The sequence below is a fragment of the Lepidochelys kempii genome, chromosome 3 (assembly GCF_965140265.1).
Source record: "Lepidochelys kempii isolate rLepKem1 chromosome 3, rLepKem1.hap2, whole genome shotgun sequence".
Taxonomy (NCBI): Eukaryota; Metazoa; Chordata; order Testudines; family Cheloniidae; genus Lepidochelys; species Lepidochelys kempii.
This window is the reverse complement of record NC_133258.1, coordinates 824654-841762: the sequence shown is the minus strand read 5'-3', so window position 1 is coordinate 841762 and position 17109 is coordinate 824654. Positions and strand designations below refer to the sequence as shown.

At 55.6% G+C, this 17109-nt stretch overlaps 1 protein-coding gene across 2 annotated transcripts in view; it reads left to right on the top strand.

Moving 5' to 3' along the window:
- Positions 1-1545: 1545 nt before the first annotated feature.
- The window catches only part of SNX17 (sorting nexin 17), a 31617-nt gene continuing 16053 nt past the window's right edge, over positions 1546-17109 (top strand). For both annotated transcript variants that reach the window (XM_073335410.1, XM_073335409.1), the window contains exon 1: positions 1546-1772. In XM_073335410.1, coding sequence (XP_073191511.1) covers positions 1710-1772 — 63 coding nt within the window. In that variant the 5' untranslated portion in view covers positions 1546-1709. The remainder of the gene's footprint in view (positions 1773-17109) is intronic.

The following is a 17109-nucleotide window of genomic DNA, read 5'->3' as shown; positions in this document are numbered from 1 at the left end:
GCGGGGGTCGGGTCAGTGGGGGGTGGGGCGGGTCAGTGGGGGGCGGGTCAGAGGGGGTGTATTGCGGGAGGCGGATCAGTGGGGGGCGGGGGGTGGATGGGGGGCGCGGGGGGCGGGTCAGTGGTGGGTGGGGCGGCGGGGGTCGGGTCAGTGGGGGGCGGGGGGTGAATGGGAGGGGCGCAGGGGGCGGGTCAGTGGGGTACGGGGCGGCGGGGGTGTATTGCGGGGGTCGGGTCAGTGGGGGGTGGGGCGGAGGGGGTGGATGGGGGGCGCGGGGGGCGGGTCAGTGGGGGGCGGGGGGTGAATTGGGGGGTGCGGGGGTCGGGTCAGTGGCGTACGGGGCGGCGGGGGTGTATTGCGGGGGTCGGGTCAGTGGGGGGCGGGGGGTGAATTGGGGGGCGCGGGGGTCGGGTCAGTGGCGTACGGGGCGGCGGGGTGTATTGCGGGGGTCGGGTCAGTGGGGGGTGGGGCGGAGGGGGTGGATGGGGGGCGCGGGGGGCGGGTCAGTGGGGGGCGGGTCAGAGGGGGTGTATTGCGGGAGGCGGATCAGTGGGGGGCGGGGGGTGGATGGGGGGCGCGGGGGTCGGGTCAGTGGTGGGTGGGGCGGCGGGGGTCGGGTCAGTGGGGGGCGGGGGGTGAATTGGGGGGCGCGGGGGTCGGGTCAGTGGCGTACGGGGCGGCGGGGGTGTATTGCGGGGGTCGGGTCAGTGGGGGGCGGGGCGGAGGGGGTGGATGGGGGGCGCGGGGGTCGGGTCAGTGGGGGGCGGGGGGTGAATTGGGGGGTGCGGGGGGCGGGTCAGTGGTGGATGGGGGGCGCGGGGGGCGGGTCAGTGGGGGGCGGGGGGTGAATTGGGGGGTGCGGGGGTCGGGTCAGTGGCGTACGGGGTGGCGGGGGTGTATTGCGGGGGTCGGGTCAGTGGGGGGCGGGGGGTGAATTGCGGGGCGCGGGGGTCGGGTCAGTGGGGTACGGGGCGGCGGGGGTGTATTGCGGGAGGCGGGTCAGTGGGGGGCGGGGGGTGGATGGGGGGCGCGGGGGTCGGGTCAGTGGGGGGTGGGGCGGAGGGGGTCGGGTCAGTGGGGGGCGGGGGGTGAATTGCGGGGCGCGGGGGTCGGGTCAGTGGGGTACGGGGCGGCGGGGGTGTATTGCGGGAGGCGGGTCAGTGGGGGGTGGGGCGGAGGGGGTGGATGGGGGGCGCGGGGGTCGGGTCAGTGGGGGGTGGGGCGGAGGGGGTCGGGTCAGTGGGGGGCGGGGGGTGAATTGCGGGGCGCGGGGGTCGGGTCAGTGGGGTACGGGGCGGCGGGGGTGTATTGCGGGGGTCGGGTCAGTGGGGGGTGGGGCGGAGGGGGTGGATGGGGGGCGCGGGGGTCGGGTCAGTGGGGGGCGGGGGGTGAATTGGGGGGTGCGGGGGGCGGGTCAGTGGGGGGCGGGCGCGGGGGCGGGGCGCTGAGCGGGGGGCGGAGCCGGAGCCGCCCCGCGGTGGCGGGAGCCCGCCCAGGGAGGGCCGTACCAATCCCCGACTGGAGGGAGGTGCAAACCGTGGCCCCGCCCCCGCGAGCCGGGCCTTTCGGGCACGCGGCGGGCGGCTCCCCCCTGCACGGGCCGCTTGGTACATCCGCCGGACCGTACCATCCGGCGCCCCCGGAGCGAACCATCCGCCGCCCGCGTCCCCCGCTGGGTGCGCGGCCCGAGCTGGCGGCGGCGCGGGACGATGCACTTCTCCGTCCCCGAGACCGAGAGCCGCGGCGGGGAGGGCGGCGCCGCCGCCTACGTGGTGAGGGGGCCCGTCCGGGTGTGGGGGCTGGGGGTCCGGGGGTGTGATGGGGGGGGCTGGGGGTCCGGGGGTGTGTGTGTGGGGTGTGATGGGGGGGCTGTGCTGGGGGTCCGGGGGTGTGGGGGGGGGGCTGGGGGTCCGTGTGTGTGTGTGTGTGGGGGGTGTGATCCGGCGGGGGGGGCTGTGCTGGGGGTCCGGGTGTGTGTGTGGGGGTTTGATCTGGGGGGCTGTGCTGGGGGTCCGGGTGTGTGTGTGGGGGGCTGTGATCGGGGGGGGGGCTGTGCTGGGGGTCCGTGTGTGTGTGTGGGGGGCTGTGATCGGGGGGGGGGTTGTGCTGGGGGTCCCTGTCCGGGTGGGTGGGGTCTGTTCTGGGGCGTGGAGGCAGCTCCCGGGGGGGCTGAGTGCTGGGGGGCTGGTGTCAGTCTGCGTGGGGCCGGCCCTGTGGCCGGGGGGCTGGTGTCAGTCTGCGGGGGGCTGGTGTCAGTTTGCGGGGGGCCGGCCGGGGGGCTGGTGTCAGTTTGCGGGGGGCCGGCCGGGGGGCTGGTGTCAGTCTGCGGGGGGCTGGTGTCAGTCTGCGGGGGGCTGGTGTCAGTCTGCGGGGGGCTGGTGTCAGTCTGCGGGGGGCTGGTGTCAGTCTGCGGGGGGCTGGTGTCAGTCTGCGGGGGGCCGGCCGGGGGGCTGGTGTCAGTCTGCGGGGGGCCGGCCGGGGGGCTGGTGTCAGTCTGCGTGGGGCCGGCTGGGGGGCTGTTGCTCTGCCCCTCTGGCTGCCAGTTCAGTCCCAGCTTCTCAGGGTTGTGGTTGGGCCCTCGGTATCGACCCTGCCCTTCCCTTGCCCCCCGTCCGGCAAACGGCTGCCCCCCAGCCCGGGAGGAGCCGGGTTGTGGGCTCCCGAAAGCCCTGCAGCAGGCGGGGGGTGAGGACCCGTTGTGCCAGCTGCCTGCCCCAGTGTCCCTTGCGTGTTCTGAGTTACAAGTCGTCCATACAACCTTTGGATGTGGGGGGACAGACCCACCATGAAACTCCTCCAGAGAGTCTGCGCCAACGGACAGCCCTGCAAGCCCTCTGAATGCTTTTTAACGTCGCTCAGTGTAAATGTACGTGTAGGGGCGGCGAATGCAGCCGTACCTGCCGAACAAGGGACTCTCTCCTGGGAAGCAGGGACTCTGGAAAGGATTTGGGGGATGGGTTGGACGATAAGGTGAATGAGCTCCCGGTGCGATGATGTGACCAAAAGCGCCAATGGGATCCTTGGATGCATAAACAGGAATCTCAAGTAGGAGTCGAGAGGTTATTTTGTCTCTGTTTCTGGCACTGGTGCAACCGCCGCTGGAATCCTGTGTCCAGTTCTGATGCCCACGGTTCAAGAGGGATGTTGGTGATAAATTGGAGAGGGGTTCAGAGAAGAGCCACACTAATTCATAAAGGATTAGACGATATTCCTTAGTGACAGACTCCAGGAGCGCAGTCTATTACCTGACAAAGTGAAGGCGAAAGGGTGACTTGATCCCAGTCAAAGTACCTACATGGGGAACTAATAGTTAACAATGGGCTCTTCAGTCTGTCAGAGACAGGTACAACATGATCCGGCGGCTGGAAACTGGAGCTAGACAAATTCTGACTGGAAATGAGGTGGAAATTTTTACCGGTGTGGGGAATTACCCACTGGAACAATTCCCCAGTGGCCAGTTGGTTCTCCAGCACTGACAATGCTTCCGTCCAGCTTGGATGCTGTTTAAAAAGAGCTGCTCCAAGAATGATCTGGGGGAAGTTCTCTGGCTTGTGCTATAGAGGAGGTCAGACTACAGTCATGGACATGTAGGACTGGAAGGGACCACAACAGGTCATCTGGCCCCATCCCCTGCACTGAGGCAGGAATAAGTATTGTCCACACCAGTGACACTCAGACCTCAGTGGTTCAGGAGCCAAATTAGCCATCAACATTCCCCAAAAGAGCCACAGGAGTGTGAATTAATCATTTCATTTACTATAGTCCTATTTAAACAGTATGACGGGGAAATAGTGTGTGTGTGTGTGTATATCTAATGTTATGGTCTCATATCAAAATGACTGACCAAATACTATCATTTTATCAGCTACAATTGGATAGTAAAGCATCGTGGTTGGTTAATGACTTAGATCGGTTAATAATTAAATCACACAGTGTTACCAGCTTTGCCCGTGGGGGTACGCTCATTTATTAGGTTTCAGAGTAGCAGCCGTGTTAGTCTGTATTCGGAAAAAGAAAAGGAGTACTTGTGGCACCTTAGAGACTAACCAATTTATTTGAGCATGAGCTTTCGTGAGCTGTAGTCTCTAAGGTGCCACAAGTACTCCTTTTCCATTTATTAGGGTTACTCTTCTGTGTGTGAATGGGTTTTTTTTCTGTAATTCTGTCAATGTGCTGCTTGTGTCACTTGTGTTCTCACACGGAGCTCTACTTCTCCCTGCTGCAAGTTCCCTCCCAGTGGAGCTATCCTGCAGGACCGAGGTTCCCCAGGGCTGGGTTCCTCCAGCCCCAGAATCAGACGAACACACCCACACACGTTAACAGAGTGCATCTGAGAGGACCGGGTCAATCAGCACTCCCAAGCTGACCCCTTAGGTGTCCCTGGGCTCAGCAGGCCGGGTCAAGCAGCACTTCCAAGCTGCCACCCTCAAATGCCCCAGATTCAGCAAGTCCCTGACCCCACTTCCACGTTACAATTGTTCTGGTCGTAACCCACTGGATGAGCAAACCCCACAGGATTTTGGGGCACTCCAGGGATCTTACTTTGGTATGAGGAACGTTGCTGCAGAGCGAGTGGGGGAAGCCAAAAAACACCCACCGGGGGCATGTGGGGGATAGAGAGAAGCAACCAGCTTAACCGTTAAAGTTATTTATTACCAGGTAATAACCACACAAGGGGAGCCAAACAAACAAAACAGGGATAATATTAAATCTCACTTAAATTTGATTATAAAAGTTAGGTTTAGAAAACTAGAACTGATCCCACCAGTCAGGGTCAGAAGACTAGACCGAGAGAGAGTGAGAGCTGGGTTCTCACCACTCCGTGAAGCTGGAATCGATCGAGGGTCCCAGGTGGTGGTGGTGGTGGTAGCTGAGGGTCCGGAGTGCTGGCAGAGCCCCCAGCATGATCCGTCAGGAGAAGATGAAGTCCCAATGGAACTGATGCAGATGTTGGATCCAGGCATCAGAACGCTTACTTGAGCATGGGTAGGGGTTTGTGTAGGGAAAGAACAATGGTTCAAGGGAGAACACTAGATTTGTTTATGCGTAAACTGATGGCTCAAGGGAGAATACCAAAGTTGTTTTGTTCAGGCTAGACGATAGGAACTGATCATTCCTGGCTAAGGATGATGATCCTTCCAGGGAGCTCACAATGCAGTTAGGCAGCTTCAGTATTTTGGTTACCAGTACAGGATTTATTACTAGAATTGGTCTGATAACTACTGAGCTGGGTGTGTGCAGGGGTGGATTCATTAACATCTGGAGCAGAGATCCCCCCCCATCACGCAGTGCTTCCCTGCTTTTCTGGTCCCAGCTGCCAACTAGCCATGGAGCTATTGATCACTACCTGTTGAGCCCAACTGTCTAGCCAGCTTTCTATACACCTTTATTACCCTCCTCTTTATAACAACCTTTTATGTATTTGAAAACTATTACCATGTCTCCTCTCAGTCTTCTCTTCTCCAGACTGAATAAACTCAGTTTTTTCAATCTGCCCTCACAGGTCATGTTTTCCAAACCTTAATTGTTTTTGTTGCTCTTCTCTGGACTTTCTCCAATTTGTCCGCATCCTTCCTGAAATTAGGGGGGAGGGATAGCTCAGTGGTTTGAGCATTGGCCTGCTAAATGCAGGGTTATGAGTTCAATCCTTGAGGGGGCCATTTAGGGATCTGGGGCAAAAATTGGGGGACTGGTCCTGCTTTGAGCAGGGGGTTGGACTAGATGACCTCCTGAGGTCCCTTCCAACCCTGAAATTCTATGAAATGTGGTACCCAGACCTGGACACCATACTCCAGCTGAGGCCTTAGCTGATCACAATGGTCCCTTCTGGTCTTGGAGTCTAAGAATCTCTGAATTCTATTCGACATTGGTGAGGCCTCATCTGGAGTACTGTGTCCAGTTTTGGGCCCCACACTTCAAGAAGGATGTGGATAAATTGGAGAGAGTCCAGCGAAGGGCAACAAAAATGATTAGGGGACTGGAACACATGAGTTATGAGGAGAGGCTGAGGGAGCTGGGATTGTTTAGCCTGCAGAAGAGAAGAATGAGGGGGGATTTGATAGCTGCTTTCAACTACCTGAAAGGGGGTTCCAAAGAGGATGGCTCTAGACTGTTCTCAATGGTAGTAGATGACAGAACGAGGAGTAATGGTCTCAAGTTGCAGTGGGGAAGGTTTAGATTGGATATTAGGAAAAACTTTTTCACTAGGAGGGTGGTGAAACACTGGAATGCGTTACCTAGGGAGGTGGTAGAATCTCCTTCCTTAGAGGTTTTTAAGGTCAGGCTTGACAAAGCCCTGGCTGGGATGATTTAACTGGGAATTGGTCCTGCTTTGAGCAGGGGGTTGGACTAGATGACCTTCTGGGGTCCCTTCCAACCCTGATATTCTATGATTCTATGAATTCCCCCCAGCTAGGGCTGCAGTGAGCAAGGGACAAGGTGAGGAGAGAGGTACTGTCCCACTCTGACCCTTCCCAAGCCAGGGTGCAGCAGGACTGTTGGAAGTGGACCCCTATCCCTCGCTGTCATGTGCTGGTAGTGGGCCTTGAGCGTGTGGCCAGTGGTGCTAAGGGCCAGTGCATGTTACTCTCCTGGGGGTAACTCTCCCTGTGGGAATGAACTGCACATACCCCAGGGCCCCTGCTTTGGCTCACCCTCCCTCCTTGATCCGCTCTGTCTGTGTCGCAGGGTGCGACAGTGGGGTTGTGGGTAAGGTTTGGCAGGCAAAATCCCCTGCCTCTTTATAGGGTGAGAGAGAAACCCAGGCCCAGCTCCCCAGCCTGCCCTAGCCCTGCTGCTTTAGTGATCTCATCACTTGTCACACACACTGTGTTCCCGTGGCTCTTCCTTGCTGTAGCCCCAGACTCCAGCCTGGCCTTTCTTGCCTCTTGGTCCCTCTGGCTGGGCCTTCAGGGCTTTGATGCCTTATTTTCCCTTGCTCAAAACAAGCCAATGGTGCTGTTGTCCTGGGCTCCTGGCGGGCTGGGAAACTCTTCCCGCCTTCTCTTCCGTGTCTCTTGGCTCCTCGTGGGCTGCGCTGCTGGCCGAAGCATGCACTGGAGTCCTCGTCCTGCATTGCTGCGGGGCGCTAAGGGCTTCTGGGGGAAGAAGACAATTGGCTGCTTCTCCTACCTCTGTAGATTGGCCTTTCCCCAGAGCTGCTGACACCCACTAGGACACAGAGGTTTGTGCACCTCGGCCTCTCCTGTTTACCCCTGTGGCATGTAACCGTCTGGTCTCCTGTTTGGTCATTGTGGTCAGTATGTGGGTGCTGGTGGCTTGTGATATACTGGAGGTCAGACCAGGTGATCTGTGGTCCCTTCAGGCCTTAAACTTCATGACCCTGTCCTAGAGGGTCTTTCTGGATGTGCCCTGTGAGCCTCAGTCTCTGCTGTTCGTGCATCCAGCAAGCTGGGAGCACTTGGAGCTTGCGGCCCATCTAAATGGGGGAAGCATTGGCTGGACAGCCCCGGAGCCTGAGGCCTCTGTAACTCCCGAGCTGTGGCAGGGCTGGGTGCAAAGTGTCGCTTCCCCATTGCTCTGGCCACTGTGCTAACTGTGCCATGGGCACCTGGCCTTGAGAGCTGGGCTGAGTCCATCCTTGTCTTCTTGGGGGCTCCCACAGAAATATGTGTGGGCTAGGAGCACCCGGTGCTGCTTCTGACTCCATCTCCCCTGGAAACTATTAAAACCACATACGCGAATCAGTCCCCATTTGCAGGGCTCCCATAGGCACTCCCCCGACCAACTCTGGGGAGCAGACTGAATAGATTCATAGGCCAAGATTGGAAAAACTCAAATGAGGAGCTGCAGGGTCCCGGAGCTGGGTTCTTTGGTCTGGGCTTAGGAGCCCAGCTTCCCTTATTCCCTTGAAAATCTTGGCCAGGGCCCTTCTGATATCTAGTCTGACCTGCATGGCCCAGTAGTGTGTGGTTGAACAGGAGCCGATGGTTTCTCCAGTCTCAGACCCCAAGTGACAGAGAACCCTCCATTCAGTGGTCATTTACCTGAACTGTAAATGCGTGCACCTTATTCCCACCTGAATTTTTCTAGCTTTAGCTTCCAATCATTGGAGCACGTTCTGGCTTTGTCTGCTAGATTAAAGAGCTGTCTGCTTTCAGAACCGTTCTCCGCACTGAGCTGCTTATGAACTGTCATCAAGTCACTCCTTAACCTTCTCTTTTCTAAGCTAAGGAGACCGAGCTCCTTCGATTTCTCACTGTAAGGCGGGTTTCCAGCCCTTGAGTCATTCTTGTTCTCTTCTCTGAACCCTCTTCAGTTTTTGAGCATCCTGTACGAAGCATGTGAAGCCCAGAGCTGAGTACAGTGCTGCAATAATGGTCTTACCAATGCAGTATCAGGTAATACCAGCTCCTGGAAATTCTCCCCTGCTTGTGTTTCACTGCATGGCAAAAAGGTCCAAGTGCTGTGTGAACAAAGTTCCTCAGACCCCCCAAACAGGCTGAGCTGTGAACAACAGTGTTTTCCCCCAGAGAGCCAGGCCCTTCAGCTGCATCCTTACTGCTTGCTGTTTTCACTGGCTTGCATAATCTGTAAGGGTCAGGGCTGGGATCTGCCATGTCCTGTTGAGAATAGTGCCAAGTTTCTCTCTGGCCCTTCAGGGCTCCCTCCGGAGAGGGACGAGGATGATCACTTAGCCATGGGAAAGCCGACCTGCCGTTATCCCGGGGAGACTGCGAGGAATCCTGCAATGGGAAGGATTGGCTTGGCTGTTCTCACATCATTCCCTTTGTTCGGGGACAGCGCTGGCATAACGATGGCCAGTTGTGTCACTTGCACACCCTTCCCCAGGCCAGGGAAGGCTGGCTTACAGTAACAGTGGCAAGGCTAGTGGGGTTGGTGGTGTGTCCGCGAGACCCCAATAAACGACAGGGATTTCTAACCCAGAGTTGGGGGGCTTCCTGCTTGTAGGAGGCGCTCTCAGAAAGACGACCATCTTGGATTGAGCCCCCATTTGTGTCTCCCTTACCTGCGCACTTTCCCAGTGGATGAGGAAGAAGGGGCCGTGCTCACCAGGAGTGGCCTTCCAGGCTGCTGGCGCCCATCACCAGGCTGCGTGCTCTCTCACTAAGGGTCAGTGAGTGGCGGTGAGGGTGACATTGGGCAGCTGACAGCATGCGTGTTGCGGGGAGAGCCTGGGGTGTTCGGCTGCTGCTTCTGGAGGGAGGGAGTCCTGAGGTGACACTCGGAAATGGGCTCTGGATGCTGCAGGATATTGGGTGGGTGTTTCAGATGCGCTGCACATGTGTGCGGTTACCTCTGCTGTGTGTGGATGGAGACATGCGTTCTCTTCACGCTGCCAGGGCAGTATCCAGGCCTGCTGCATGGTGTGCTCTGTGGCGCAGGCCAAGAGCGATCCTGTGTAGGAGCTTCTTCACATAGAAAGTTAGGGTTGGAAGGGACCTCAGGAGGTCATCTAGTCCAACCCCCTGCTTGAAGCAGGACCAATCCCCAATTTTTGCCCCAGATCCCTAAATGGCCCCCTCAAGGATTGAACTCACAACCCTGGGTTTAGCAGGCCAATGCTCAAACCACTGAGCTATCCCTCTTCTCTGGGGTCTCCAACCAGCAGTGAGTGCGGCTGTGGCTGTCCCCTGCCCAAGAGGGGCTTGGAGACTGCAGTGGCCAGGCTTTAAGCCCCGTCAGGAGCAAGCCCCGTGGCTGGGATTCTGGGGAGTGAGGGGCCTCGGCTCCTCAAGCCCCTCCGGAAGGGAGGAGGCAGCCATTGGCATGTTTTAAGCCCAGCAGCTCTGCACATGGCTTAGGCCTCCGAGTGTGCAGAGCCATGGGACGCAGCCCCACGGTGTTCCTGGCCTGGGGGCAGCAAGGAGCCGTGCTGGGGACTCTGCTGAGGCCTCAGCTGGGTTTAGTTCTTTTTTGGTTGGAATCCACGGGGTTGCTCCCTGTTCTGGGAGGGGCTGAGTCCCTCCTCCGCAAACCTCTTTCCCCCTCCCTGCAGCTGGATAGCTTCGTTGTCTCAGCCCTGCCTGTGTCCAGGGCGGGCAGTGCTCCAAAGGGCCCTTAGAAAGAGTTCAGGGAGGGCACCAGAACTGCCCCAGCTGTAGCTCCTAGCCTGGCCCGTAGGGGCAAAGCTGCTGGCCTGCTCTGGGGATAGGGTCCCGCGCTGAGTCCCTCCCCTGATCCTTTCCCCAGGCTCCCTGCACTCTTCTCTGGCTGCCATTCTGCAGGAGCTGACTTAAAGATGCAGCTGCTGTGTGGTGTTAGGAGCCGTGCGGGACAGTCCAGCCCTGCCTGGCCTCCACGGGGGGTGCTGGTGCCCAGGTGTGGGCAGGGCACCCTCTACCCCTACGTGCCTGGCCCCAGTGGCTTGCTGCCTGGAGGGAGGGATTTGTGCTGCCTGTCTGAGGGGGCTGAAGCACACAGCCTGGCTCAGGACCTGGCAGCCAGCCCCCAGCTTCCTGTTTTGTTGAGCTGGAGTGTGAACGCCCTCCCTGCTTGGCTGCTCATTGGAGGAGCAGGGCCTGGAGCAGGGGAGCAGACTGTCTGAGGCAGCTTCCTGAGCGTCTGATGCCCCTGGCTGAGTTTTCACGCTGTGCCCTGGTGCGTGCTCGCTCCCGCTGGTGGCTGAGGGGCTGGCTCTAGACACAGAGCCATCTCTGACAGCAGGCAAAGGCCCCCTGGGCTGTGCTTTGGGGGGAGTGTTGGGAGCTCCAGGAGTGAAATCCACTCGTACTCTGCTGCTTTGGCAGCTTTCTTGCCTTTCCCGCTGTTCGTGGGGCTGGAGAGGGGTGAAAGTGCACATCCCCCACGAAGCTCGGCCTCCAGCTGCGCAGGATTGAATGGGGTCCCCAGCTCAGTCAGGGTCGCTCAGTGGCTCCTCACAGCAGAGCTGTGCAGCCTGACCCGAAGGTGACTGAACGTGACGACGAGTGTTGGGTTTGGGGCAGGGGTGTCGCCTCCTCCTACCGGTGGGGTCAGCGTGGCCGGGGCTGCGTGCCCTGCCCCTGCCAGCCATTGCCACCTGGTTGTGTTGCACTGCCCAGGCTGTGCAGGGAGTGTGCCGGGGTGGAGCTCGGTGCATTGCAGGAGCTCCGGGGGGTGGGGGCGTGAGTGTGTGTGTCGTCGTGGCCAGTCCCTGCTAGCACAGGTAGCCCCCTCACGTCATCCTGCTCACAAACTTGCCAAGAGCCATTTTCAAACCAGTGGAGCAGGAGAGCTAACTGGGTCCCAGAGCCTCACTCCTCAGCGCTAGCCTGTGTCCTCGTGGCTGGTTTATCTCTGTTCTTGGGCCAGCATTGACCTTTAGCTTCAGCAGCTCTTCTCCCTCCCCGGTGTGTACTGCCCTGCTGGATGTGGAGAGAGCAATCCCATCCCTGCTCAGCCTGCCTTTGGCGAGGCTAAGGCAGGCCAGTCTCCTCTCGGCACAGAGGCCCTCCGTTCCCCCAATCATCCTAGGAGCTCTTCTTTGCACCTGGTCCTGTTTGAGCAGTGCAGAGCTCTCACCAGACTTCATGCTGCAAGGCACCAGCTGTACAAGCAGCAGTGTGCCCTGAAATGGGGGCTCCCTGAGGGCTGCTCGGGGAGAGGGGCAGGGAGCCCTGGGCACCTCCATAGCTGTTGGCAGTTTTGTGGGCTGTGCCGGGGGCTGGAGTCAGGGAGCTGGGGGGGTGGCCAGGATGCTGAATGCCAGCCCTGCTGTTTCCTGTGGCTTGCGCCGGTGGGCACTGGGCTGAGAGGGAGTAGTGCTTATGAGTGTGGTAGGCCAGCTGCAGCAGTGAGCCCACTGCGGCTGTGCACCGGAAAGCTCTGTCCACGTGCAGGAGGAAGGCACGTTCTTACCACGGGTTTGCTAGCCCAAGGTGAACTCCCAGTGAAGATGGGGCAGCCTGCGGTTTTCACATGTGTTCACAGGGGAGCGCTGGCCATGGTAAAACACTCTGGGCCTCCCCTACCTGGGGACAGAGGCTTCCTCTCCAACTGCATTGGGGCCATTGTTTGTTGCCCGGTGTTGTGGTTACCTGCCAGGACTAGATCTGGGGCTGGGTTCCATAGGAGAGCAGCGCCGTTCTCTCCAGAATCTCACCTGCTTGTGCCTTGGGCAGAGCATGAAAGTGGATCAGCCCGCACCCTGGAGGTCGGTGGGTGGGTGGGCAGGGGCTGTCAGTGGCACACAAATGCTCCGGGCCCCTTGTGCCACACCGCCCTGGCCTCCTGTGCTCCCCATCTTGTTAGACCAGAAATTAAAAGGAATAGTGGCAAGGTGCAGGGCTCCCGAGTCCCCACTAGACCCCGATTCCAGTTGGTTATTATGTCCTGCCCCCGTTTGTACCACACCAGGGGTTCTCCAAACAAACAAGGGTCCCATTACTCTGCCCCTCCCTTGAGAGAGTGGGGAATCTAAGTAAAGGCAGTGGTGATCTCTCTTTGGCAGTTTTTTGGGTTTGCCCTTATGGGGTTTAGCTTCTCAGCTGGTAGTGTTTTTAATTGGGGTCTACCTTCAGTCCCTCCTCTTGGGGGCATCTTACCTTTTAGCTAGTCCATTCACTTCAGGGGTGATGAGGCCTGCAACTGTGTCCCTCTTGGCTGATCTGTCTCTGTGGTCAGCAGTCTCTGATGTACAGCTGTCTTCTTCCTGTTCACGCTTTTCCCTTGTTAAGCTCCCCCCACCTCTTGGCCTGGTTAGCGCTGATTGAGCCCAGGGAGCCTGCTAGCCTCCTCTACCTGAGTGAGGGTGCGCCCCTGCACACGAGGGTTACATGCCTGCAAGCTGCTTAAAAGGCCATAGTACTGGCTCAGCATAATGGGTGCCCCAAAAGAGAAAAGACAGTGAGAGGAGCAGAAGAATGCCACCATGGCTGAACAGCCGAGTGGTAGAGGCCATTAGAGGCGAAAAGGCATCCTTTCAACTCTAGAAGTCAGATCCTAGTGAAGCAAACAGGAAGGAAAGCAAACTCTGGCAGGTTAAGTATAAAAGTGTAATAAGGCAGGCCAAGAAAGAATTGAGAAGCAACATGCCAAAGATGAAAAGGGATGCAAAAACTCCCAGTGAGGATTTTTTAAAGTACATCAGAAGCAGGAAGCCTGCCAAACAGGCAGTGTCAATAGAATGTTTTAGTACAAATTGATAAGTTAAATAGTAATCAGTCACCAGGAGCAGATGGCATCACCCAAGGATTCTGAAGGAACTCAGATGTGAAACTGCAGAGCTCCTAACTGTGGGATGCAATCCGTCACTTGAATCCACTGCTGGACCATGTGTCTGGAGCGTAGCTAATGTGACACTCATGTTCTGAAAAGGGCTCCAGAGGTGATCCTGGCACTTCCAGGCTGGTGAGCCTACCGGGCACGTTGGTTGAAACTGTAGTTAAAAAAAAAAGAATGATCAGATACCGAGGTGAACGTGATTTGTTGGGGAAGAGTCAGCAGGGCTTTTGTAAAGGGAAATCCTGCCTCACCCGTCTGTCAGAATTCTCTGAGTGGGTGAACAAGCATGTAGAGAAGGGTTTTCCAGTGGCTAGAGTGTACTTGGATTTTCAGAAAGGCTTTGATGTGATCTCTCACCAAAGACTCTTTAGCCTCTTACTCCACCTTTTCATATTCTCTGTATGTGTATATATAGATATCTTCTTATTATATGTTCCATTCTATGCATCTGATGAAGTGGGTTGTAGCCCACAAAAGCTTATGCTCTAATAAATTTGTTAGTCTCTAAGGTGCCACAAATCCTCCTGTTCTTTTTGTGGATACAGACTAACACGGCTGCTACTCTGAAACCTTAAGTAAACTGAGCAGTCATGGGATATCAGGGGACGTCCTCTTATGGATCAGTAACTGGTTAAAAGATAGGGAACAAAGAGTATGAATAAATGGTCAGTTTTCACAATGGAGAGCAGTGAGCAATGCAGTCCCCTATGTATCTGTACTGGGATCAGTGCTGTTCAACATATTCATTAATGATCTGGATAAAAGAGTGAACAGTGAAGTGGATGAGTCTGCAGACGATAAGAGATCTTGGAGTCAACGTGGATAGTTCTCTGAAAACTTCAGCCCAACGCGCAGCAGCGGTATAAAAGGCCAACAATGTTAGGAAGCCATAGAAAATATCCTAATGCCACTATATACACATGTGGTACTCCCACACCTTGAATACTGTGTCCAGTTCTGGTTGCCCCATCTACAGTATAGTAGAACTGGAAAAGGTTTGGAGAAGGGCAACAGAGATGATCCATACATGGAGAGAGCTGTTCAGCTTAGAAAAGAGAAGACAAAGGGGGGATAATAGAGGGCTAGAAAATCATTTCTCTGTTCACTGTCTCCACACCAGGCATGTTATTTATCCTTTCCCACAATACAAGGCCAGGGGTCACCTGATGAAATTAATAGAGAGCAAGTCTATGACATACAAACAAGAGGAAGTATTACTTCATATAACACACAATTAACCTGTGGAACTCATTGCTATGGGTTCTTATGATGGCCAAAAGTATAAGTGGGTTCCAAAGAGAACTAGATAAGTTCATGGAGGCTAGGCTATTGGCTACTGGCCAAGATAGTCAGGGACACAACCCTGTGCTCGGGGTGACCCTAAATCTCTGCATGCCAGAATCTGGGAGGAGAAGACATGTGGCTCTCTCAAAAATCGCACTGTTCTGTATGCTCCCTCTGAAGCTCTGGTACAGGCCACTGGTGGAGGCAGAACGCTGATCTCGATGGACCAAGATCTGACCCTGTTTGGCAGCTCTTATGTTCTTAAGCCGAGAGTGGAGGGGCATCCCACGGTTTCCACCCTGATAGGCCTGCAGATGCCTGACTACTGCACTGGGCTGGCCAGAGCGTGATATGTGATTGCCATGCTGTCTGGAGTGACTCCTAGCTGTGAGTGCTGACCTCAGGGCAGCCTGTCAGAAACAGGGCAGGTACCCCAAGTGGATGGTGTGTTCTGTAATTAGATTTCAGCAACAGACAGTCCCCTCCAGCCTATCTTAGGGCTTATCTACACTACGCAGCTTTTAGCGACAAGGCTGTGTCGACACAGCCTTGTTGCTAAAAGTCAGCGTGTGTAAATGCTGTGTCGGTATTTTGTTGGCACTTTTGCCAAATAAATACTTCCAGCCCCGCAAGCGGCGTTAGCTTGTTGGCAGGAGAGCGCTCCTGCCGACAAAGCCATGTTCACACTGCCACTTGCGTCGGCAAAACTTTTGTCTTTTGTGGGGGGGGGCTTTTTTAAGTACCTGTGAAAGACAAAAGTTTTGTCGACAACTTCGCAGTGTAGACAAGACCTAAGAGTCTCCAGCCTATCTTCCACCGACACAAACAGAACTTTGTGATAATGGGCACTGAAACCAAAAATCAAACCACATCAGGTCTGGATCTTACACCAAAGGCAATGCTGGCAGCCAATTCTATAGTAATCTTACTAAAGGTTTATTAGCTAAGAGGAAACAAATGAGAGTTATTGAGAGGTTAAAGCAGGTACAATAACTGCACAGGTGAGTCAGTCTGTAACACCGAATGGTGGCAGTGATGTAATAAATGTCCAGTTTCCCAAAAGTATTTCAGGAGCTGGGTATCTCCGCTTTGCATCTGGTGTACTTCCCTGTAAGAATCCAAATAGTCCAGAGATGAGGGCTCTTCCTTTGCATTCGTTCTTGTATCATCTTCTGGCAGAAGACAAGCTGACCATTTCTCCACCATGGGGAGCTTTTCCTTTGATTAGGATGAGCAAGGAGCAATGCACTCGGAGTCTCTGACCTCCGCTTGTTACACACCGTAGCCATTTGCTTTGGAATTAGCACCTTTCCTGAGAGTCCTTCCTTAGCATTCCCCAAGGCGTCTTTGATGGCTGGTGAGTTGTTCAGTTCCGAGGGCATTTACAGTGTAAATGGTTGTGTCCCGAAGTCCCAGGTTGCTATTACATTAGGACAGACACAGATAAGTAAAAACAATGCGTGTAATATCCCCTTAGTTTTATGAAGTTTAAACACCCAATACACTTACCCAGTTATCACTTGGATCTATCCTAATACACCAGTAAATTGACCTGAATACGCTGCTGCATGAGCTGGTATGCCAGCATCATGCTTATCACAAAGGGGAGGTCACAAAAATTGAGCCAGGTTTCAGAGGGGGAGCTGTGTTCGTCTGTATCAGCAAAAACAACGAGGAGTCCTTGTGGCACCTTGGAGACTAACAAACTTATTTGGGCATCAGCTTTCGAAGGCTAAAACCCACTTCATCAGATGCATGGAATGGAAAATACAGTAGTAGGTTTAAATACACAGCACATGAAAAGATGGGAGTTGCCCTGCCAAGTGGGGGGTCAGGCTAACGAGCCAATTCAATTAACAGCAGGACACCAAGGGAGGAAAAATCACTTTTGTAGTGATAATGAGTGGCCCATTTCAAACAGTTGACAAGAAGGTGTGAGTAACAGTAGGGGGAAATTAGTATGGGGGAAATTAGTTTGTGTAGTGACCCATCCACTCAATCTTTATTCAGGCCTAATTTGATGCTGTCCAGTTTGCAAATTAATTCCAGTTCTGCAGTCTCTCGTTGGAGTCTGTTTTTGAAGTTTTTTTGTTGAAGTATTGCCACGTTTAGGTCTGTAATCAAGTGACCAAAGAGATTGAAGTGTTCTCCGGGTGGTTTTTGAATGTTATAATTCCTGATGTCCAATTTGTGTCCATTTATTCTTTTACATAGAGACTGTCCAGTTTGGCCAATGTACATGGCAGAGGGGCATTGCTGGCACATGATGGCATCTATCACATTGGTGGATGTGCAGGTGAATGAGCCCCTGATAGCATGGCTGATGTGGTTAGGTCCTGTGATGGTGTCCCCTGAATAGATCTGTGGGCACAGTTGGCAACGGGCTTTGTTGCAGAGTTTGGTTCCTGAGTTGGTGTTTTTGTTGTGTGGTGTGTGGTTGCTGGTGAGTATTTGCTTCAGGTTGGAGGGCTGTCTGTAAGCGAGGACTGGCCTGTCTCCCAAGGTCTGTGAGAGTGAGGGATCCTCCATCTTGAAGCAAATTGAATTCCAGAGCCTAAGGACTCTGCCGTCAGCCTCAGTGAACTGGCGTGATGTAGCCTGCCAGCTGCTCACTGACCCTTCCACACAGCCACAGCTCCC